This window comes from Nyctereutes procyonoides, unplaced genomic scaffold (genome assembly GCF_905146905.1).
Source record: "Nyctereutes procyonoides isolate TBG_1078 unplaced genomic scaffold, NYPRO_anot_genome, whole genome shotgun sequence".
Taxonomy (NCBI): Eukaryota; Metazoa; Chordata; class Mammalia; order Carnivora; family Canidae; genus Nyctereutes; species Nyctereutes procyonoides.
The window spans coordinates 4,277,887-4,303,191 of record NW_026575124.1 but is presented as its reverse complement, the minus strand read 5'-3'; the positions used below and the strand labels follow the sequence as shown (position 1 = coordinate 4,303,191).

Genomic DNA, 25,305 nt, shown 5'->3' with positions numbered 1-25,305 from the left:
TAACAGCTGAACAGAGAAAGGAATTAAAACGCTTTAATTAAAAAATCACGAGTGGATGATAAAGTGTGTAGAAACTGAAAATTTACAAACTATTTAAAACCTGGAATCGCTGACTGTTCAGAAACTACACAGATGGATCATGGGTGGTGGTGAACAGCAGAAAGGGATTATGGATGAATCTGCATTGTTCTAGCTGCTCCCCATGCCACCCGTCTCCGAGGAAAGCCTGTAACACAAAAAATAAACTCCAAGTTAGTTTTCTGAATGCCCAGCTGCATCTCACCTCCGAAACGTGCAGTCTGGTTGGTGAAATGTAAAGGAAGAGTACACAGTATTCAATGTCAGGGGAGACATTTTAAGAGTTCCTGGATTAATCCTGTAACCCCAGCAATCCAAGCTTTCTGAGGACCAAAAGAAACAGATTCTGATTACCAATTGTAGGTGTTCCTCTAATGATGCCCTTTGGAATCTTCGTGGGAGATGTTAAATGCTTTCCAAAAATATTGCATACACTAAAACCTCCTCTTACAGGGTCATACTACACAGAAGCACCTTTTCTTTACTGCTGAGCTTATTTTAGCTCCTCCCAAGCTACTGATAGAAAGCAGTTTCGGGGATCCCTGGGTGGCGCAGCGGTTTAGCGCCTGCCTTTGGCCCAGGGCGCGATCCTGGAGACCCGGGATCGAATCCCACGTCAGGCTCCCGGTGCTTGGAGCCTGCTTCTCCCTCTGCCTGTGTCTCTGCCTCTCTCTCTCTCTCACTGTGTGACTATCATAAATAAATAAAAATTTAAAAAAAAAAAAATTTAAAAAAAAAAAAAAAGAAAGCAGTTTCAGAAATCTTTATCTGAAAGTAGCCTCATGAGGCTAATGTTGAGACAGATCAAAAAAGGCTTCAGTCCTGGGTTTCTCTAGCATTGTAAAAGCTATTCCTATCAGATAATTTATATAGTTTTAACCACTAAGGAATGTTAAAAGAAAAAAGGAATAGCAAGTATAGTCAAGAATTATACCCAACCTATACTCTTCAGAACTTAAAAAGCAGAAGCCAACATGTTTCGAAAATTCCCTGGTTCACTCCAAAAGCTCTGAAACCTTTGGTCTCTACAGCCAAACATACCCAGCCAGCTACAATGCCTTTCTGTCTCAAATATATCATTTGAGGTCCTGGAACCCAATTTTGAGCTCTGAAAGAAAAGTATTTAGGCGTTTATAGCCTGCCTTGCTGATTATCACATACCCATCAAGTTTTAGCTCCTGCTTTGAATAGAACTGAGTGTGTAAGACTCAGTTTCAATTCATAAATTTCATGAGGATTTTTGCCTGATCGGTATAACCTATCTGTGGTATCTAGTCAAGAGAAAATGAATGTTCTTTGCCATCTCTAGGCCTTCCACAACAATGAAAAGCCAAAGGGGGGAGGGACGGGAAAGACGGACATGACAAAACACCCAAGAACCAACCAGGAAATAGGTCCTTCAATTACGAACCGTATTTAAGTCTGAAATAGTGTTTCTAACCTCATCAGCATATTAGTTCTTTTACGGGGGACAGATTCTTGCCAACACTAGAATAGGATGACTTAGAGCAACATAAACAGTAAAGCATTGAACCCAAGAGTTTAGTGGGGAGTGAAGGTTCAGGAAAAGAGCTGCTGGAAACAGTTTAGATCTAGGCCCCAAATAAATTAAGTTCATCCAATAAAGTGATGGTACTCTGGTATCAAAAAAGGGCTATCCAGAACTTCTACACAGCCTAAGCAGTGACTGAGGCAGGATGTGGAAAGGGGCAAGAAGCAAAAATCCAACCAAAATATCATGCTATTATGCTAGGACTCTATGATAGAAGAACCACATGGGGGAGCTGAAAAGTTTTTTAATTTAACACCAAACACCTCTGGAGGTGGCGGTGGCAGTTAGCATCTTAAGATTCTGCTTCCATGCCCGCAACCCTTCTACCATTAGGGAGTACTCATTAGTTAAAGAGGCCTTCAAATCAAGAACTAGATAAAATAAAAACCTGGTTGGGGGGGTGGTGGCGGCAAAGGACTCCTATTTAGAGAGAGCTTATTGAGAGAACTGGACCACATGATAAAGGAGCAACCAGCAACTAGCAAGGGAAAACTCTCTGGACGATGAACAGGTTGCTCCTCTAGTCCTTCCTGTACACTTGGGACATGTAACGCCAGTTCCTAGGCCCAATGTGGGACTGAGGAGCCACAAGGGTATGAGATTATACACGGCAATACTTACGAGCAATTAGGTTTGGTTTTTTAATACTATAAACCAAATGAGATGTGGGAAATGATCACCAGAAAAAAATCTGTAGCTTCTGCCATCATACCTATAGCATTTCTAGTCTTTTGTGGAAAGAGAGGTCTTGGGATAAGAAAAACCAGGCTTCAGAGAGATAAAGTATACTTGAGTAAAAGTAAAGCACAAGTGGTTAGTGCTGACTAGTCACTCGTGAACTGTGAATTGAAATTCTCCAAGGCCTTTTTTTTTTTTAATCCAATAAATGAGTTGACTGGTGAGTTACAGTTGATCTTAAAAGTTCCTTCTAAATATAAATTTGTAATTCCCTCCTCATGACAGGGTTGGTGGGAGGGAGACAGAAGGGTGGGCAGGGAAATGGAAGGAAAGGTAAAGGGACTTAGTTGATTAATCAGGGTAGGTTTAGGATTACTGGAGAATCCTGTCAAATTTTGGGTGTTACAGGTTGGTTGTTCAAGACTAACCCCAGTGTCACAGTAAAAGGGTACTTCTCATTCAGAGAAATGCAGACAAAAGCCAGCAAACTTTATTAGACGTTTTTCAACTTGCATCCCATTCTAGGTAAAGAAGTAACTTCTTTGTATGTATGCTCTGTAAAAGATCCTCAGAGTAACCACTCGCCAGAGGAAACAATCCTGGGATGGATACCCTTGTGACCTGCTGCCATTGGCAGGGTAAGGGATCGGAGAAGTCAGAGAAACTGGTCTTCACTAAAGCATCTTAATGCCAATTAAAGAAGACCCCTCAAGAGGTAACCTGCTACAGGCCCATCTCCTTTTGTGGGGAATGACAAAGGACTATTGCTGAATTAGGGACACAAACAGGCACCGAGTCAAGTTTTATGGACTTCCTAGTTGAGTAGCCACAGGTCACAAGCTCCCACCCCTTTACCCTTCACAGCACACAGTCAACTAAAGTTCTTACTGTGGCAACTTTATTACAGCTAGAAACACAAATCCGGCCAAGGCGGCCTGCTGAGAACTTAACCATTAAATAATTTTTAAAAAAAAGGTTAACGGAGAAGCTTTTATTCATTAACACAGAGCCTAACACATTGTTATATTGCAATGCAGAATAAAGCTACAAAAAAGTAACAGAATCAAAAAGAAGAGCAAGAACTGTGGCTCTAGATAGAGAATTCAACAAGTCAGACTCTGAAACAGGCACTCAGATGAAATGGCCTAACCCTAACCCCAGGTTACCATTGCCCCCACCCCCACCCGTTATACCCCAAAATAGTAAAAAGGAAACGGTCACAAGCTCACAATTGTTTGGTTCTCACCAATGTTAACAAAGAAAAACAAAATGAACCAAGAAATACTTGAGGGGTGCCTCAAGATATTCAATCAGTAGGGGAGAATCTCTGTTTCTCGCCTTTCAGTTTGTTAGTTACACATGGCACGGCAGAGGTGGTGGTGGTAGTAGCTGAAGCCCCGGTACCCTTAGCAGCAGACACAACATTTAGAGCCAGGAGAGGGATGGGTTTCATGCCAAGCAGACTGGAGACACAAGGGGCGGTCGGAAGAGGGTTGGGGAGGCTGGAGGGTGCGTCGGAGGTCCCCGCTGTGGCGAGCGAGGGGGTGGTGGTGGAGGAGGAAGAAGAAGAAGAAGGGGTGGAGGGTTGAGAGAGGTTGATGCTGAGGTGATCAGGGATCGTGACGGAGGCTGCCTGGGAGGAGGGTTTAGCGTTTTCTAAACTGTAACAGAGGAAAAAAGGAACAAAAAAAAAAGGGTGGGTGGAAGGGAAGACCACAAAAGGGAAAAAGTACAGGACAAAAACCGCTTGTTATCTGTTAAGTGCCTCTGGTTGTAAATTAGGAAGACCTAATACCATATTGTGATAAGCTGCCCCTTTTTCAGTCTGTGGCCCACCCTCTACAAAATGTATACTTTGCCAAATCCCATTCCACAATGCTATTTAAAACTGCTATGGTGAAGAAAAAGCTGACAGACTAAGAAAAGGAATCACACGGAGCACACTTCCATGTATCGGACACGTGGATCCAATCCAAAAGTCAGAAGGAAATGATTTCAAAGTAGAAAATGAATGAGTATTCTTAGTAATCTCCAAATGAGGAACAAAGGTCTCATACCCACCAATCACTTTTGAAAGTGCAGAATGTTATTCTATAGAATTAGACACTTCCCACCCTAATACTGAAGTGTGCTTCCATCTTCTGCAGTAAACTAGCCAATGTTATCAGGATGGTAAAAAGGAAAGAAACCAAATTAGGTCACTAATTTCAAAATTTCAAAGAATGTAGCATTTTCAAAGAATAATGCTGAGAACAAAAGTGTAGATAACAAGTAGGAAAGTTTCATTTATGGTAAGAAGATGGGGCTGAGAAAAAAAAGCCCTTTGTTTTTAACTGAACATAGTTCTAATACAGACCTTACAAAACTGAAAGATACTCAAGCCCTCCTGAAAAATTCATTTAAAAGCGTAAAAATACTGCCTCGACTTTTAAAATAAAGTCCAAATAACTGTAATGACCAGCAGCTCCCAAATGCCCACGTGTCTAAGCCAGAACTACAGTATTTGTCAAAGACTCTCTGGACAACCTAATCCTATACGATGAACTCTTCAAGGGCAGGGATCCTCCCTAAGATTCCATTTGGTTTACCTAAGTCCAGAAACTGTTACAACTCATAAAGCAGGGGCTAAAGAAAGGACTCAGACTGACAGTTAAGAGCAGAGATGCTCAGAACCCATTACTGAAAGCAGAGAAATCTTTCTTGCCTGCAAGGAATAAAACCAATTGGCTTTTGCATTCGAACTGGGCCAATATAGGAAAGTGCAGAATAAGCTTTGTGCATATACAATCTTTGCTTTGGTGTTAAATGAAGCTTTACAAAGTTTTGACCCAAATCCATAGTTTGGACAGTTTCATTAAACAGGATGACCCCTAAATGGCCAGCCATCTTATAAGGATGGTCCTGAAAAGAGCAACTGAATCACGAAAGTCAGGAGGAGATGTTCCGCTTCCTTATAATGTTGACACTGACCTAAAGGTCAAACAAGTCACTTTCATTTAAGTGCTACCTAACAATATTTACGGCAAGCCTACCCAAGAAGAAGAAAACCCCAGCTTCCAAGAACATGAATCTCACCACTCAAGACCAGCCCTCCCTATACCCCCAATGAGAAACAAAAAGTCAAACCTTTGCAAACAGCCTCTGCAAAGCTTACTACCATTTCCCAGTGAACATGAACAATCTGATGTGCTTGGTAGCAGAAGCAGATCTAGACAGAGAACTAAGTCTTTTCTCCACAAATGCCAGTAATACTTCAAGACATTAAAAGCCTTAAGGCAAAAGTCAACATCACTGGGGAATTGATAAATTCTTAATTAGGAGATAAAAGACAAAGGAATAAATACAAGGTCAGTATAAGTAGAATAAAATAGACTTCATACTTATGAATTCCTTCCCCTGGCACTAGATTCAGGAACTCGGAACACCATTTATACACAGCAAAGACTCAATAGTTATGACAGAGGTGACAACTAGACAAAAATCTACATGAGAAGGATGGCTAAGCCCCTTGGGAAATGCACTAACCCTGGCTTAGCAATGTAAGTAAGCAATTCAGAACGTGACTGAGGCACATGTGCTGAGAAAGCAAGAAATATAAATGCCTTGTAGGATGCCCACTGTCCTATGGCTGTCATGTGCAGTAACATCAGCTAGGTTTGGGTGAGGAAGATAAAACCTCAAGATGCCATTAAGGTATGAGATGGTGGCAAAAAAAGAAAGAAAACAGGCTAGGCATTTCTGAAACAGTCCAAAACCTGTGCCTCCCTTTTCCCACAAGCTCTGAACAATGGAACACATTTGTAACTTGAAAATAATGGATGTTTTCAGAATAAATGATAATGGCTGCTTCCAAGAAACTGTCTTGCTATCATATATACTTCATTATTCTTACTTTAATTAGGGTGCTTTGGAGACTAAACCCCATCAGTGAAAGAAATACTGGTCTATAATATGTGCATCAAGAGACCCACATCTGCTTCTAAGTCAGTATGGGTGCTCCAGTCAGAGCACTATCCTACTAGTGAAGACATGCTCCACTCCTTCCATGCCTAAAACCATCAAAGTCAAATACAAGCATTCTAATCCCCTCCCACATGCAAATTTATTACAATCTTGTTACGGTTTCTGCTTGCTACACTAAGAAGGGATCAAAGTAGGGCTAGATTTAAACTTTATTGCCATCTCCACCCACCCCCACTCTCATCCCCCCAATATTCCCACATTCAATAATACACTGTAGCTTTCCCCAACACACACATTACTTGTGTTGCCAACAATAAACAAAAAAAAGGTAGGGAGGAAACCCTTACCTGACATTGATTAGATATTGAGCCAGGCTAATGCTGGCAGCAGATCCAGTGATGGTAACCTGCCTATCGGTAGATCCTTCCACTGGGTTCGCAATTTTGATCTGCGCCCCAGACATCTGACGGATCTCATTGATTTTGGCGCCTTGACGCCCGATTATGCAGCCAATCAACTTAAGGAAGAAAAACAACAAGGCACACCAAATCAAGAGTTGCACGGCTAGGTCCAAAAATTCCATCCCACCCCTTCAGCCTTCTGTATCTTGGGTCCACAATAATGGCAATGGAAACTATTATCTGCATCCTACACACCCTACTCACATACTACTGATTTAAAAACAAGCTCTAGATTCTATCTCCACTATTGCCAAATTGTCTGACTACTACAGGTCAGTCAACTCACAGCTGACCGACCCTAAGGAGCATTAGGCTCATTTCCTCAAAGTACTAATCCAAAAACAAAACACAGGCCAACATGCTAACAAACCAGTTTCTCCTGGGTAGGCTCCGGTTTTGGACAACAAAATTGCCTAAAACCATCCTGTTACAATTACTATTTTAATATACAGATAAGAAAATATATATATAGATAGATAAGAATTTTGGCTAATTTGGGCGCCTGGGTGGCTCAGTCGATTAAGCATCTGCCTTGGGCTCAGGTCATGATCCCAAGGTCCTGGGATCAAGTCCCGAATCAGGCTCCCTGCTCCACAGTGGAAGCCTGCTTCTCCCTTTCCCTGCCACTACCCCCTGCTTGTGCTCTGTCAAATAAATAAATAAAATTTAAAAATTCTGGCTAATTTACAATGCTTTTGCCTTCAGAAAAAGTAAAAATTGGTCTATATTCATACTGTCCAATACTGCAAACACTAGTAACAGGTGATTATTGAAAATCTTTAGTGTCACTAGTGAGATTGAGCAATTGAGTTTATTATTTTCACAATTTAAATAGCCACGTCATTAGTGACTACCATGTTGGACAGAACATTCAACGACGACTGATGCTTTAAGGATAAGGCTTCAGATCATCCAAGAAACAAAGACCAATGAGAATTTTATCTGCTGAGACAAAATGGGTCTGACTCATGATGCCAATGCAATAGTTTCACCAATTTTCTCCAATTTTTATTCATGATTCTACATACTTTTTGGGATCTAAAAAAACCCCATTTCCTTCCCTAGGCCTTAAGAATGGCATGAAATTTACTCTTTATTTTTATCCCATGCAACCCTAATAACTATACTCACATCGTTTGGAATGGTGAGTTCATGAGAAGTAGTCTGAGCAGATGCATCCAAACCTGCTAAAAGACAGAAGAGAGCAAGGAAGTTCAATGCATAGCAAACAAACCCCCACTGATTTGCACATTAACCTAACAGAAGGAAACAAACTGGAAACCCAGCACTGGCTGTTGGGATTCATCACTAACTTGGAAGCCTCCAAGGAGGAAAGAGGGGGAAAGGGGTACAGAAATAATGCTGGAAAGGTTCCTCTGTAAACTCAGAAGAGCTGATTTCATGCCATTTCCTGCAAAGCCCAGCCTATTAGGGTGTAAGGGGATGGAAGCAAGGGGCAAGGGAATGTGGTAGGACCAAAATCTAACCAAGTCCTTCTGCACTGCTCCCCTTTACTGCTTAGGATTTCCTGCTGCTGTTGTGTTCCAATTTTATCTCACCTGATGCTCACTAGCACCAGTGCCAATATCATGCCTGTTACTGGGTACCATGGACTTTTGGCAGACATGCAGAGTTGCTTTAAATATACCTGTATCAGATTAACACCTCCCCCAATCCTAACCTACACTTGAAGGTCAAAGAGAATGAAATGGCAGCCAGGTGAGGGAAGTTCATTTCTCCAGATTTATTCCCTGTCTTCTCCTCAATTGCTCAGTAATTTGTTCTGGTTTTTATTTTGTTTTCCAAAGAAAAAGAAAAAAAATCCCATCAGCAAACACCCATACCCATCAATAATAATGACACCTGGACAGGACCAGGCCGGCTGGCTAATTCTCAAAGCTAGTCCTGCTCTCAGCTGTGGCTGCTAAACTCAACATTTTTAGAAGGGGGTTGGCCAGATCCATCAAGGGACCCTCAGGGGCACCAGGCCCACCCCTTTGCTCTCTCAGCTCCTTTCTGCCATGTGCATCTTGCTGGTATGTCATGGGCAGTGAAACAAGACTCCCACCAGTTTATTAATATAACAGTAGAATACTACAGATTTTTTTTTTTAATCATTACCCCAATAGCCTTTCACCTCTGGAGAGCTGGATTCAATGCCTGTTAAGATACAAGTGAAAATGAGTTTGGTGGTCTCATCCTAACCCTATCGGACAAGTTATTCCTTATACAGAAAAAAAAGCCCCAAAATCAAAACAAAACAAAACCAAAAAACACTACACAATTTGGCACAAATGGATTCTCTACCCAGATCTGTGAATAGCTGGTGGAGAGAAATGGGGTGCCAATCAGATCAAAGGGGCAGCAGTGAGGATGGGTTAGAAGAAATACCAGCCTACCCTTTGCCTGACAAGCATCCCCAGACCTCACCCCAAACCTTCCAGGGCCTTATTTTTTTTATTTTTTTAATAATAACTCACCCCAAATGAAAACCAAGTTAACAAACACATTACCTCCTTCGGTTTAGCGATAGAAGACAGGCAAGTTTAAACCAGCAGGATGCTGGGTAATGAAGTATGTTTTAAAAAGATGTCAAACTGAGACCTTGGGGCTGGCCTCTGTCTTGCACTACACCTTACAGAAATAAACACTGAGGTATCCATACCACTGAATCCGGTGTTGCCATGCGTCATGGGAAAATGAGACTGTTGCATTGCCAACTGGTGCAGCTTGGTCAACTGCAGGGAGGAAACAGGAGAGGTTGGCATTAGAAGAGTAACAGAGCCAGGGCTCAAGCACATTCAAATTTGAAAATGCAGAGCTCCTGATCCCCCAGGTTGACCCTACTACTCAAACTGTGACACAGGGTAATGATGGGGCTTATCCCACAATCCTGGGCATGGGCAGAATATGAAGGTGAGGTCAGAAAGTACAGAGGGCTCCCGGAGAATGAATGCATTTTGGGTGTGTGAAAAGAAAAGCAGCAGCACCCGCCCAACAACCATCCCCTTGTGGGCTACTTAATGAAGGTGTTTGCAGCCATTGCAACAGTTGCCCCAGGGACAAGCACAGACAGGCTAGGTAAACAAACTGTGCAGTGGTGCTAGGGAAACACACCATGCAGGGTTCTGTCAGTACTGGGAGGAGGGAAGGAGATGAGGGGGCAGGGAGACTGCAAGGGGTTGAGATTAAGATGCAACCAAACTGGGCTCAGCCCCACCCCCTTCCAAAGGATTTCTACAGCTATTGTTCTTCGCCTATATTAACTACCCTGGCTGTCATCAAACAATCCCTCCTCAAGGCTACTTCCCCCTCCTGGGCCAAACACTAACCAGGAACCAAACCCAACTTCCCAAGTCTAATGCTTAGCACCTGAAAGGATTAGTAATGACAGAGCAAAGTGCAGAGAAAAATGCCCTTACACGAAGTCTGAATACCAACACTTTTAACATAAGTGTTTAGTGGCAAGAAAGGTTTTATTGAGCTGAACCCCCAAAATGCTCAGCTTATCCCTCCCTGTGCAAAATAAGCCCCTTTCCCACCCATCCAGATGCTTTTTAAATTGAGGAGTACCCAAAGACAAACCCAACCTCCCACTCCTCCCCCATGGAAAGGACTCCAAGAAGAGATGCACAGTCAGTCCACTGTCAATTTAAACTGTGCCCTGGAATAACAAATGACAACATACCATGGAACATTTCTTTTTTAGACAGAATAATGTGGAACACAGGGTAAAGCAGAATCTAATAATCTGCCGACTTCAAATTTCCAATGATTATGTCAAAAGGCAAACAAGGTGCTACTATGACCCTGATTAAAGATTACTTAGGGGCCAAAATATGGGGTTCACCTTGTGAGGAAAATAATACTGCAAATTTTTAAGACCCAACTCACTTCTGCCTATGTGGAAGAAAGAGTGAAATAATTTTGGATGGGAGAGGGAGCTTTTCAAAACAAGAAGTGAAAACAAAACTTACATCTGGCTGTGGAATGGCATACTGTCCTTGAATGGTATAGGCCTACAAAAGGAGGAAAACAGTTCCTATTAAAAAACCAATCACGGACAGCCACCCAGCGGGAGAAGGGGAGACAGATTTCAACTAGCCAGGAAGCCAGAGTTGAACTAGAGATGGGGGAGGCCAGAGATTGAGGCAGTAGATGGTATCTCACAAACACAGTCAGACCTGAGTTGGCCTTCTTTGAAACCTAAATATGATGCTTTATTCCAGGAAGCCTATGAGGGGAGCCATATTCCCTGCAATCAAAGGCAAAATACACAATTGTTTCTTAAAGGAAAGGTGGGAAGTGGGATTAAGCAATGCCTCAATTGACCAAACCCCCTTCTTTTTCCTTATGTACAAGTCAGCGCAGGAGGAAAATGGTCTCTTCCCTCAACCACCCCAACCCTCATATACCAGTCATGGTGACATGAATGATTTGTATCTGCACAAACCTACGTGGCATGTTTTGAAACACTTCCCTTTCCCTGGCTTATTTTTCTCCACATCTGCCTTAAAAAAACCTTAAATGCACTGGATGCTAGCTGAGTACCTAACACTAGGGAGCTGACCACAGGAATGCAAAATCAATCAATCAAACAAATCACTGTGTTCTAAACCCTGCACCTTCTCCCACCTCCCCCTCCATAAAAGGAACTTGCAGCTCCCACTACACCCTCCTCCCCCCACACCATAACCTCCGAAAAGGGAGCTGGGTCTTAAGGGCAATGGGGTGGGGGGACAAGGAGGAGAAATAGGAAGGGACGGGAAGGAGAGGCTGGTTAACAGGATGTGAAGCTTTTCACATCACAGTGGCCAGTACCCCCAAAAGTGCACCCAGGTGGGGGTGGGAAGGTGAAAATGGGATAGGAAGAGTGGGAGATGGGGAAGAGGGGTTGAACAACAACAAAAAAAAAAAAGAAAAAAGAAAAAAAAGAAAAAAGGAAAAAAGGAAAAAAAAGGAAAAAAAAAAAGAGAGTTGGTGTTACCATCTGGTGGGCTACGCGGCCTGTGTGAAATGATGTGGGGGGGTCAGTCCAGGTCCCCGTGGACAGGTGGTGTCCACAGCACAAAAATCACCAGCGCCACTGGCCCCCCGCGTGTTGGCAGTCTCGGCTGAGGCGGAAGGATTGAGTGAGCCTTGGAGACTGAACATCCCCTCTCACCTCTAGAGGTGGTCCCTCCAGGTCAGGGTTGAGGCACATGGACGGGGTGGTGTGGGGAAAGCTCGCACTGTCGCTGCCTGTGCTGTACCTGTCCTGTGGATAAATAGAGGATTTCAGTCTCCAGGGCTGTCAATCCGGCACCTTGTCACCAGCATGAAATTCACACAAAAAAAGTCGTTTAATTTTTTTCTTTTCCTTTAAAAAGGAGCTCACGACACAATTTGAAACGAGCTGCAATCAGTGAATTCAAAAAAAAAAAAAAAAAAGTTACCTTGTGGCAGGTATCACACTGCACAATTGGGCTGTTTTCAGTAAGAATGAAGGGGTGGGGCAACAGAGCTGATGCCAGCTCCTGATCTGTGTGTGGGATTAACTTGAACCCCTATAGAGCCCACTTTTGTCACAAAGGAACAAAAGATACAGGTCCATCTGTGGACGTTGCATGAACCAGTCCATTTCAAAAGGCCCATAGGAATAATAAGGGCCACTCATGAAAGAAGCTGCAAGCCTTTAGAGGGTGGTCAACTGAATAAGGGGGGGGGGAGGGAGGTGGGGAAGCAAAGAGGTAAGAAGGGGAGGGTGGAAAAAGGAGGAAAGGAAAGGAAAGGGAAATGAAGAATTATAGAGAGGATTGCTGTTACACAGCATGGGACTCTATATAATCCCAAGTGGGAGTGGAAGAATCCAGACGACAGGAACCTGGAGTTCCTGGGGAGAAGGATAGACTCCTAAGGCTAAGCCTCCTTCCTATACTGACTCTGGGCCTTTGTTTTTCTGCCTGACTATCCAGACCGACAGAACCCTTTAACCAATCCGGTTTGTACAAAGCAAGGCACTAAACTGTCTCAAGGTAACACTGTAACATGATTAATTTGTGAAAGCTCCCAAAAGCACTTGACAAACTAAGTCCCCAAAATCTTGTTCAGTTTATGCCAACTCAAAATAGAATGTGAATGAGATGGACTTCAAGTTTATGCTCCCCCCAATTCAAAGACAAGATGGAACGGAGTTAAATGTGCTTATAAAAGGCCAGCCTCTCACTGGGAAAAGGCATTTTGAGCAATGCACTTGCCTAGGTAGCCACCAAAATGAAGGTCACTATTTCAACCTAAACCCCAACACTTAAGAAACTGACCTAACTCCTTATAAATACTAACCAACAAAGCATAAAACTACCATGGTTCTGATCCATGCTCTTGTCATAAAAATCTAACTTCAGAATAAACCATGTGCCAAGGATCAAGAATTTAGGCGGGTGAAGTAGAAAGAGGCCACGGGGGTGCCTTGGTGTTCTTACTCTTAACACCAAAGGTCACAGCACCACAGCCCAACATGCTCTCCCCCTTCTATTCTTGCACACTGAACCCTTACCCCAGCTGGTTTCAATTTGCCATGTAGGTTCAAACCAGCATTTTATGAGGTTAAGAGCCTGGGGAAACAATTCACTGGAGTTCGGGAGTGAAGGGGTAGGAGTAGGGGAGGTGAGGTGAGGGGGAAGGGGAAGTTTGTAGGACACTCAAGTTTAGGATCCCCCAATTTTGAGACCACCATCCAGAATCTCCTTCAGAGGTCCAGTTCTTTGCAACTTTTATTCAGACCTCTAAAGAACACCCCACACATAAAAAAGCATGGATGGGGTGGGGGAGAGAAACAGTGACACCAAGGTAATTTAACCCTTTCTTCTAATGCAACCCACTTTAAATTACCAAGTAAATTCCCCCTTCAGAGTGCCTACAAAACTCCCGTTGCCTGCTAAAAATTAAGGGCTTGGCATTCATAGCTTTCTCCAGTACAAAAAAATAAAACTAAAAGCAGGTCAAACTATGGCCAGAGTACAGGTTTCAGCAAGCATGCAGAGTGGCCTGGTGTGCTCCTGGCAAAGTTGACATTTCAAATATAATCCTGTTCATTCTAGCCCACCAAAAAGAACTTTCTTACCTGACCACCTGCAAAGATGACTGGAGAACTGGACGGCTTGGGCCGGTACGGGATGGTCACGCCCTTCGGGGGGGACTGGGAGAGAGTCAGAGGGGAAAAAAACAAAAAGAGATAAGGTTTCAAAGCTGCTTCAGCTGTGTGGCTTAAGCTCACACAGATCAATTAAATTAAAAACTGCATTAATTTCCATCCCCTCAACCTACCAACGTTGTCTCTGGCTAGATCTAATCTCAAATCATCTGCAGTTATTTGCCTTTAAAGCAGTAAGATGGGTCCGTGAACTACACAGCTCACACTAATTCTCATCAAGGCAGATTACCCTGTAATAATATATGCATTATTTCCGTTTTCTTTTTTTTCTTTTTATTTCCACGTTTTCAAATAAACCTAATGAACATGACAAACTTCTACCCATGTAATTGGTAATTTAGGATCTCACATTTTGGCCTATATAAGAAATGAAGCCAAAACTAGGAGATACAGTACCCAAATATTACGCCTACGATAATACAGACACTGTCAAGAAACAGTTTAAAGGCTTGATCAACATTTTTCTAAACTCTACTTGAAGATTCTATTTTCCTTTCTCATGGACCATGGGGGAAATTCTGTAACAATTCTAAAAAGGTTTATTTTCTCTTAACTTTGCTATTCTTGGGGATCCCTGGGTGGCGCAGCGGTTTGGCGCCTGCCTTTGGCCCAGGGCGCGATCCTGGAGACCCGGGATCAAATCCCACATTGGGCTCCCAGTGCATGGAGCCTGCTTCTCCCTCTGCCTATGTCTCTGCCTCTCTCTCTCTCTCTCTCTGTGTGTGACTATCATAAATAAATAAAAAATAAAAAAAAAAAAAACAAAAAAACTTTGCTATTCTTGTTTTAACTGAATAGCATATACTACCAGGACCTCATAAATCATTCAAAAACACCAGTATGGACAAATTTTCCTATATAAATATCTTTAATATAATCCTGCCTTAAAACATGGAAATTAACTTGAAGAATGCCTCAAAGTTGCACACAGTCAAAATACTGTAATCCAAAAGGCAACTCCAACTTCTCAGGAACCCAATTACATCTTTTACCTACTCAGTCCAAGTAGTAAATCTTCCCCTACCAACCCTGCTAGAATTGCTATAAACCAAAAGATCACTGCTGCTTAACAGTTTCTATTTTTGCTCAGACTACAAGAAAAGTCAAAGCTGGGGGGGGGGGGAGAGGAAAATATGAACTCAGGGAACCTCTTCCCCACCCCCACTGGAAGCTTCTAACAGCTTCACCTAATTCTAGTCTTACTAAATATAGATCAGTCTGTCTCCCTAGAATCACCCTCCCCCCATTCTCAGCATGAGCCTGAGGGCTTACCTCCAACATGACCACGCAGATCTGTTTCACACACTCAATGATGGATTGCGGAATGCCAGCAATAGTGATGGCCCGCTCAGTTGAGTTGGGGAGCATATCCCCTGCCACCTGGACCTGAGCCCCTGTACTCTTTGGGGTAAAAAGAAATTTTAAAAATCAGATAAAAACAGCTCAAACTCTTTTAATTCCAAGTAGCAATTTTAGAGTCTAACATTCAGTAGAAATACTTATCCCATCTCCTATTTTACCCTTTTTATTCTCCCTTCCCACTCTCCCCTTATTCCAGATAAGACTGTTTAATCACAGTTATAAATAAATTAGCCTCTGAAAGTCAAGAATAATCCTGAATAAAAGCCTAAATTTAAGCTGCTCTCAACAAAAAGGCTCTTCTAAAGTTTCCTTTCAGCTAATGATAGCTTCATGGGCCATCAAACAAAATCCCCAAAAGTATCACCTACTTTTCATTCTCTTATTGAACAAATATTTATATTAAGTCCATTCTACGTGTCAGGCACCATTCCAGATTGCTTGGAATATGTCAAACAAAACCAAAATCCATGCTCTCATGGCATGTACAATAAAGCTCCTGAAAACTCCTTTAGGAGCCACTCAAATTTCATTCCAACATCCAATTCAGTAACTCTCAGATACTATTAAAAGCTTCCATAGTTCAATGTAAATTCCACAGTTTAAAAGGGAGCACGATTACAGCTACATCTTATTATACCTTCCTGTTTTCCCCTTGCTATGTTTAGGAGTTTGGCCAAGGAAAATATTTGCTATATTACCTATCAAACTGTAATCTTTTTAGACATTAAAAAAAGTATGTAGTCTCATGGAAAATTACCAAATAAAAAAATGAAAACAAGGGGTGCCTGAGTGGCTCAGTCGGCTAGGCATCTAACTCTTGATCTCGGTCCAGGTCAGGATTTCAGGGTAGTAGGATCGAGCCCCATGTCAACTCCATACTGGGCATGGAGCCTGCTTGGGAATCTCTCTCTCCCTCTGACCCTGCCCCCACCCCGGCACAGCAGTACTGTCTAAAATAAAAATAATAAATCTTAAAAAACAAACAGGTCATGTTTGACAGAAATTCTGGTTAACTTTCTGATGTAAGACATATGAGAACTATTAAAAAAAAAAAACTACCCATTTTTATGTATGTATCAATGGTACAATCCTTTTCTTCCTGGTACAGAATCAAATTGTAATTATCTAGGACTGGTACTTCAATAATAATCTTCATCTCAACTTCAAACTTTCCCTAGCCATACTAAGAGCTATTAATAGAGGAAGTCACATTTAGAATAAACATTTTGAAGACCACAAAAATTACCAACCTCTCGTATTTCCTTGATCTTGCAACCACCTTTCCCAATGAGAGAGCCACACTGACTAGCAGGGACCACCAGCCTCAGGGTAACTGGGGGTCTACTGGCAGCTGTGCTATTGGTCATAGAGCTGCTGATGTCCTTCAAAAAGAAATTCATCAGAAAAAAGAATGTAAGTTTAAGCAGATCCTTGGGGTGCTCGCTTCGGTAGCACATACACTAAGCAGATCCTTGAGACTCATGACTGCTATAATAATAAAACTGTTTTAAACCTTATGAGGGATATTTATTATGTCGTGATCTACCATCAGCAAAAGTTCAAATATTGCCCCTCCCACCCCCTGAACAACTATTTCTGAAAAGATTAAAACACCTACAAACTTCCTCAGAATTAGCCTTAAATATAGTTTCTTTCATGGAAGGCATGGGGGGGGGTTTCATAGGAAGAAAAGTGATTTGTAGTTTTACAAATTAGAGCTGACTGCAAAGTAAAACAGTATCAAAGTCAAAATTAAATAAAATATTAAAGAGAAAGATGGAACAATGGAATCCAAAATTCAAAAAACCAATTCTGTCCTCTTCAGTAACTAAGAAGATTAAGTAGTGTAGTTCTATGTATCATAGTTTTATTTATTTTTATTTTTTTGTATCATGGTTTTAATTTCTTGGTAATATCACCATTATACAGATAATAAAATTGAGGCTGATTACTCATCCCAATCACATCTAAAAAGCTGCAGATTTTAAGACTCCAAAGCCCACCATCTTTCCCCTAACTATATGCTACATCCCAAAAAGTCATGGTTTTAACCTAGTTAAATTTAGCCTTCTGAAGATTAAGTGGTTTAAACATCACTTCTCAGCCTAATCTCTATATAGTAACTAGACCTAGAAAGTGCTTAAACATAAGCCCTTAAAGTCAAGGACATGTTAAAAGTATGAATAGATTTTTCTGAATGTTTAAGCTCCAGGCTCTGGATAGCAGGGCCTTGCAGGTCAAAAGATAACATTTCTGATGTTGGCCATGATAAAATTTCAGGCATCATTAAGTATCTAACCACCAACCAAGCAGCAGCCAACAGTTCTCCTCTGACTGTGGTGTCAAATGCACGATTAGCAGCATTACTGAAGAGGGGGAGGATTCAAGACAAGACCTAGGGCAATGGTTGTTCAGTGTCTGAAGGTTAAGATATCTTGGTGAACCAAAAGCATCCCTCTAACAAAAAACCTCTGGCGTGGATATTTTGCTTCTGAAAACCTATAAAACATATTCTGACACAAAGTTATCAGACTGATTTTCATAAAAACGTAACTGTGCCAAAGGCAGAAAGTTATCTGTATTTATTTATAGTATATGTTAGTGTTCACCAAGGAACCTAACAAAAGCACATTTAAGTTCACTCAACTATAAATCAGGAGACGTTTAGTAATATAGTATTGTCATACTTTCAAAAACTGTTAGGTTAAAAAATAAAAGATGCTGGTTTTTCACACAAATTTTTTATGCTGAGTCCCTGGCAACAGTCAAACTATTTGTCTTAATGATTCAAGTGACTTATGCTCAAATTCTGGGGACACTGAAGGTAGGGGAGATAGATATTTGTAGATATTCATGATCCATTCTGTTCTTCAATTAAAAAGCTCTCAGAGAATCATTAAGCTATTTAGAAGCACTTTAAAAGGAAAACTAAGCAGGGAGGGGTGCCTGGGTGGCTCAGTTGGTTGAGCAGCCAACTCTTGATTTAGGCTCATGTCATGATCTCAGGGTCCTGGGATTGAGCCCTGCATCAGGTTCTGTGCTCAGCAGGGAGTCTGCTTTGAGGAGACTCTCCCTCTCCCTCTGCCCCTCCCCCACTACGAGGGCAAGCACTCTCCCCAAAAATAAATGAAATCAAAATAGATCTTAAAAAATAAATAAACGGACACTAAGTACAGAATGAGGGGGAACAACTAACCTCTTCCAGTTTGTCAATGATCATAGCGAAGGCTTTGAAGATGGCGTTAGTGGGTCCAGCCAAAGTGATAATTCTCTCAGGACAATTCCCTTCTGAGATGTTGATACGTGCACCACTCTGGATAAAAAACAAAGCCAAAAAGCTAAATAAGACAAAAAGATCTGAGAATATATAGAATACGCAGCCCACCCCCAAATAAGCAAGGAACTGCCCATATATCTTGACACAGTATCATTTCAAATACTGCTCATTTTCGTCCTCAGACTACAGAAGCTGCCTTAATGCTTGAATGAACTAAGTTACCAAACTACATTTTCCAGCATACTATACACCATTACAAATAACCAAGCCAGAAAAATGCCAGATTTTCCTATTGAGGCCTTCCCCCTTATAATCACTCATTAAAGAAAATTCCTGCCTTGAAGGACTTAACTGTCCCTAACCTTCCCCCACATAACTCACCTCCTCACGCATCTTCTTAACTGATTCTCCTTTCTGTAAGAGGAAAAGTCAAGAGTGAGCTCCAACTGCTATTTCAACCCAGACTGACTAAACAGTAATTAGAGTTGAAGTGAAACTGTCTTACCTTTCCGATGATACTGCCAACTTCCTGCAATGGAGAAAACTAGCGTCAAATAAGAGGAAACTCGAAGCGTTCATTATCATGAAAAGGAATTTTTAACTGTCCAAAGCAAATGAAAACTAAGATTTACAGAGAAAGGGAGTGAATGGGCTTCATCTTTTCTTTGCAGAAAACATAAATGAAGATATCCAAGAACTTTGAAGGAATAATGATGCAGGAATGATTAAATGCTATTGTGCTTAATGTTATTTTTTAAAGTACCAGATATCACCTTCCCCCCCTTAAAGTTTCCCAAAATTGTCTGGGCAGAGGAAATGTACTTATTACAAGCTATAGCAACCTCCACCGACAAAATCTTATTATCCAGATATGAGACAGTCTTTGGCTCCATCCTCTAGTTAAGCCTTTCCTGCTCAGTGGAGCTTCCTACTAAAGTCTGTCCATTTTCCCACTACACTCTCATCTACGCTGATAGAGAAGAGTGCTAAAAGCCAGATGCCCCACAGTGCTAATCTGATGAGCTCCAAGATGCATGCCCTCTCTTCCTGGCCTCTCCCTGAGCAGTTACTATGACCCAATTTCCCAAGCTGGTGCATACCTTTCCATGCATAAGTAGCCGGATGGTGAGAGTGACATTTAATCCACCTTCAATCACACCGGTGTCCATGTCGAGCAGTGTTCCGGGGAGCTGGACTTTGAGTGGTCAAGTCTTTGGTCACTGGTGGGGGTGAAAGCCAAAAACTGAAATGCAAATATGACCAAAATCAGAAGAGGAAAAAAATAGGAGAAAAGTCATTTCATCAGTATCAAATGTCTTCTGAGTCTTTTCCTTAAAAGACAGCCTATCAGGTGGCAAGCTTGTATATACCCAGCACAACTGCACTAATGACAACCATTTACAGCTCAGGTTGTGTTACGGTTCGGAAGGAGACTTTTCAGTCAGCTCTCCTTCAATGGTAGGGTTTCCGCTGACTCTCACTCGGGATGAGGAAGATTCCTTCAATTGGCAATGGTTGTAAAGGAACTGCTGAATGTGCATTTGTCCTTCAGGCAGAATAAGCTTTGACAGGATACAGAAACACCTGGACAAACCTCACTCTAACCAACTACAGAGAGGCAGATGACCTTTTGCCTCCCTGTTAGGTAGCAGATCAGGTTGAAAGCTAGAAAGGACATGTTAAGTTTTCTTATTTGTAGCAATTTCTAGGTAAAAATATTGAGATTAACTCATGTTAAAATTTCAAATCTTGACAGATGACAACAAATAATTTTAATAAGATTTAAATCAACAACCTCACTGAAAAATGCATTTTCTGAAAGCCTTCTATGAAGACTAGGGTTCCATATTCCCCTTTGGGAAAAGACTCAATACATTAAGTACTGCCTGAGTCCTTTCTCCTATTCCCTTCCCCAACCCAACCTGATAATCACTCAGATTTGAAAATTTTCCTTGCTTCTGTGTATTGAGCTTTACCACTCCACCTTTATTCAAATCTATTAAGTCTTAAATTTTTTTCCAAAGAAAACAATGAAAATAAAACTGGTATTGCTGAAAATTTACTGTAGAATCGTTTCAAGTAACAGGGGTATTGAACCTTTCCCACAGAGAAAGCTTCTGTCCTCCTAAACAATGTTCCCAATATTTCAGTTTTGGAGTAACAGATTACATGCAGAAAGAAAAGGTTTTAGGATATACCTTTTTCCCTAGGATACCTCCTTAGGACCTAACAGCATTAGCTTTAAAAAGGTTCTCCAAAGTTGATAAATTTCTCCAGTGACATTTTTAGCAACCATCCCTTCAAAACTCAACAGCAATGATCTCTCCCAGAGCGAGTTTTCCCCCTTCACAAAACAGCTACCGCTTTAACTTTGCTCTAACACAAAATCCACCCCTAAATTTTTAAGAGGTGTTTAACTTGCTGCCAGATCATTCTGTATATGGCAAGCTGCCCCATGGTTACCTCCAGAGCCCGATTTAAAAGATGGGCTTTGCATCCCCAAGGCACCTCATTCCCTCATCTTCAAAATAGAATTAACTGCTGGCAAAATCCCAGAATTCAACACTTTTCACTCATGGAAAAACAACAGTGCTGCTGCGGGGGGGGGGGGGGTGATGAAAGGGGGGGGAGATAGAGTTACGTCTGTAAGAATGACTTTTTTTTTTTTTAAGATATGGTAAAATACTGGCAGTTTAACTCCTCATCTCCGCTCAAATATAAGGGGAATCACTTTACAAACAGCACAGTAACGCAAGTACGAAAGGACAAGAACACTGAAAATCTACTAGAAGGCCATTTCGTGATTAAGGCACAAAGGAGCATTTCTAACTCCGAACATCCAAGAAATCCTTGTCATTTTCTCCTGGCTGGGCCGATATAAGTGTGCCCAATCCCAGGAATCCAGCTGCTAATCCTGCAGTCCATTACCCCTTCTCCTATAAATAGCTCGGCCTGGGTCTACATCCGCAAGCATTTTGTAATTTCGAAATTCGTTACCCCGAGAGAACGTCCTGAATAACTCGGGAACTGGGAGCCCGTTTACCCTTTCTTTTAACTCCGCAGCCCCCCTCCCCTCGGTCATCCAAGCATTTTCCAATTAAAAAATGCCCCCCCCATCCCTCCACTAGAAAAGAGAGAACGGGGGGGGGGGCGAACGAAAAAAAAATAAACGGTTCGGTCGGGGGGGGGCGCTGCGATCCAGGGGGAGGGGCCGGGCTAGTAGCGCCTCCTCGTGTGGCTGCGCCAGCGCCTGACCCCCGCGGGGAGCCGCGCTCACCCGCCCGGCCAGCAAGCCGGCCATCGCCTCCCCCCACCCCCTTCAACCAACAAATCCACCGCCGCCCCCCCTACCGCGCGCGCGCCCTCCTTGACTCCTGCGCAGCCGCCACCGGGAAAAGGCGGGGGGAGGGGGGAGGCCTTGCGCGAGGCCTACTAGGCCGCGCCTGAGCCAGGGCCTCGCGTGAATGGCCGGCCAGCCAGAGTGAGGGGGTAGGCGCTCACGCGGTACTACGCGAGGCCGGGGCTCGTGACGGAGACCGGAGCCCGCTGAGAAAGATGGCAAGAGTGGAAACAGAGCTATAGCTGGGGGCGGAGGGAGAATTTTGAAGCTTACCTGCAGGCGCGAGGCGACTGAGGGGAAAAGGGGAGCGGGCGGGAAGGGGAAGGGCGGGAGGCCGGGGGCGGAACAATAGGGGCGGGCGGGAAGGCGAGGGGGGCCCCGCGGGCGGGCGGAGGAGGAAGGGGGGGGTGGAGGAGGAGGAGGAGGAAGGGGGAAAGAGACCCCGGGGCGGGTGGAGGGCGGCGGAGGGCGGGCGGGCGGGCGGAGGGCGGGCGGGCGGGAGAGGGCGCAGGCTGCGGCTGCTCCGGCTGCTGCCTCTGCTGGTCTGGGAGGGGGACGGGGCGGAGCGGCCCGCTTTCAACCCCGCGCACCCTCCGACCCCGGAAGCGCTAACCGCCCCGGGGGCCGGCGAGGCGACTGCGTCGTCCAGACCTTCCCCACACAATGCGCACGGCCTCCGGGCAGCCTAGAGCGGCTCCGTGGACAGCGTCGGCACCAGCGAGACGACGCCTGGTAGCCGGCGGCCGAGCCTGGGATAGAGCGGCAGCGCGCGGACAGGAGGACGCTAGCGGCCCCTAGCGGCCGGACCGGAAAGCCCAGGCCTGAGTGCGGAGAGAGTTGGCAGGCGCCATGGATAAAGGAGACAAGAGGGAACCAAGGGATGAGTGAGAAGAATGAGAAGAGACGGGAAAAACCCAGTAGTGTGTTGTGATCCATCAAAAAAAAAAAAAAAAAAGAAAGAAAAAAGAAAAGAAAGATTAAAAGAAACTACTTTGGCACACTGCAGGCAACTTTTACACCAACTCCTTTACTCTGAAAATTAGTACTGAAAAGGAAAAGAATTAAGCATTTACTCCCTCTTAGAAAGAACTGCAGTCCATCCGTGGTTGATAAGGGAAAAACTTTTTTTTTTCTTTTTAAGATTTCAGCCTAATGTATAAAGAATGAGAAGAAAATCCCCATTCATCCTGCAACCCCAAATGAAAACAATCATTCAAGCCGGTGGCATCAATCATCAAAACTTTAAGTGAAAGGTTGTTAGGGAAACAGGATATTATCACGGGGCCAAATATCAGCACTCACATTATTGGCAAATGGCACGGAAAAAACAACAACCAAAAAGCAAAAAAAAAAAAAAAAAAAAGAAAAGAAAAGAAAGAAAGAAAGAAAGAAAAAAAAAAAAGAAAAGAAAAAGAGAGAGAGAGTGCTCTGATAATCACCACCTTACCCTAGTAATCAAACTTTGCAACACTAACAGCTGGACAACTTTGACATTATGTGGTCCTTGAAGAGATACAATAAATACATAGCATCGCCCATTAAGTCTTCTTGTCAAAAGTGTTTAATCTTAAAGTAATCAACCCTTAAATCTAATTTGCAATGTATAGGAAATTTATTTTTATTTATTTATTTATTTATTATTTATGATAGTCACAGAGAGAGAGAGAGAGAGGCAGAGACACAGGCAGAGGGAGAAGCAGGCTCCATGCACCGGGAGCCCGACGTGGGATTCGATCCCGGGTCTCCAGGATCGCGCCCTGGGCCAAAGGCAGGCGCTAAACCGCTGCGCCACCCAGGGATCCCCTGTATAGGAAATTTATGAGGGATAAAGGAATAAATTAAATACATCACACTGCAAGGAGATAATCGGCCAACTCAGAATGCGGTTAAGCGGCCAACTCTTGATTTTGGCTCCAGGGTGCTGAGATGGTACTCAGCAGGGAGTTCACTTGACATTCTCTCTCTTTCTCTCTCTCTCTCTCTCTCTCTCTCTCTCTCTCTCTCTCTCATCTATCTATCTATCTATCTATATATCTCTCCCTCTGCCCCTCCCCACCTCTCAAATAAATCTTCTTTATTTATTTATTTATTTATTTTGAAAGACTGAGCACAAGTGGCAGGGGGAGGGGCAGAGGGAGAAGCAGATTCCCCGCTGAGCAGGGAGCCAGAAGGGTTGGATCCAGGACCCTGGGATCATGACCTGAGAAGAAGGCAGACACTCAACTGACTGAGCCACCCAGGAATCCCTAAATAAATAAATCTTAAAACTACCCAGTCTCTTTAAAAAGTCAATGTAGGGGATCCCTGGATGGCCAGAGGTTTAGTGCCTGTCTTTGGCCCAGGGCGTGGTCCTGGAGTCCTGGGATCAAGTCCGACATCCAGCTCCCTGCATGGAGCCTGCTTCTCCCTCTGCCTGGGTCTCTGCCTCTGTGTGTGTGTGTGTGTGTGTGTGTGTGTGTGTGTGTGTGTGTGTGTGATGAATAAATAAATTAAATATTTTTAATAAATAAATAATAAAAAGGCAATGTAATGGGAAAGAAAGAAGAGGTGGGTAAGAAAAAAATTTAAAAAGCAATAATAAATGCAATGTGTGGGGGATCCCTGGGTGGCGCAGTGGTTTGGCGCCTGCCTTTGGCCCAGGGCGCCATCCTGGAGGCCCGGGATTGAGTCCCACGTCGGGCTCCCGGTGCATGGAGCCTGCTTCTCCCTCTGCCTGTGTCTCTGCCTCTCTCTCTCTGTGTGTGCCTATCATAAATAAATAAAAATTAAAAAAATAAATAAATAAAAATGCAATATGTGGCTCTTGTTTGTTTTTACTTAAAAAAATATATCTATATAGAGGTGCTTGGGTGACCCAGTTGGTTGAGTGTCTGCCTTTGGCTTGGGTCATCATCCCTGGGTCCTGGGATGGAGTCTTGCATTGGGCTCCCTGCTTAGTGGGGAGTCTGCTTCTTCCCCTCCCTCTGTCCTTCCCCCTGCTTGTGTTCTGTGTCAAATAAATAAAATCTTTTAAAAAAATAAAATTAAAAATAGCTAAATGACATTTTCAGGACAATTGAGGAAAATTTAAATAAACTGAATATTAGCTAATATTAGGAAATATTGTTAATTTTCTTAAGTGTGAGAGGCACCTGGCTAGCTCAGTCAGAAGAATGTGCAATTCTGAACCTCAGGGTTGTGAGTTCGAGCCCCACATTGTATGCTGAGATTACTTAAGTAAAATTTTTTTAGAAATTATTTTCTTAAAAATAAATAAATTATTTTCTTAAGTTTGATAATGGATTGTGGTTATGTAGGAGAAATGTTCTTTATGAGTGCATGATGAAATATTTATGGGTGGTGGATCATGATGTATGCAAGACTCTCAAATGGTTCACATAGGTATATCAAAGCAAATATGGG

The 25,305-nt window shown here is 43.0% G+C and overlaps 1 protein-coding gene across 11 annotated transcripts; it reads right to left on the bottom strand.

Moving 5' to 3' along the window:
• Positions 1-17: 17 nt before the first annotated feature.
• PCBP2 (poly(rC) binding protein 2) lies at positions 18-22,332 on the bottom strand. 11 transcript variants are annotated; one of them, XM_055336941.1, is made up of 15 exons: positions 22,177-22,332; positions 19,664-19,806; positions 19,069-19,092; positions 18,945-18,977; positions 18,483-18,599; positions 16,537-16,668; positions 15,197-15,325; positions 13,835-13,909; positions 11,897-11,989; positions 10,710-10,751; positions 9,398-9,470; positions 8,854-8,892; positions 7,864-7,919; positions 6,619-6,788; positions 18-226 (listed from the first exon to the last, which is right to left on the bottom strand). In XM_055336941.1, exons 2-15 carry the CDS (start codon positions 19,730-19,732, stop codon positions 190-192), a joined length of 1,089 nt encoding a protein of 362 aa, XP_055192916.1. In that variant the 5' UTR covers positions 19,733-19,806; positions 22,177-22,332; the 3' UTR covers positions 18-189. The 11 variants fall into 11 exon arrangements, with proteins under 11 accessions (XP_055192916.1, XP_055192917.1, XP_055192914.1 ...); XM_055336942.1 differs by having other exon boundaries at positions 7,864-7,916; XM_055336939.1 differs by having other exon boundaries at positions 13,835-13,922; positions 15,198-15,325.
• Between the last annotated feature and the right edge of the window lie 2,973 nt (positions 22,333-25,305).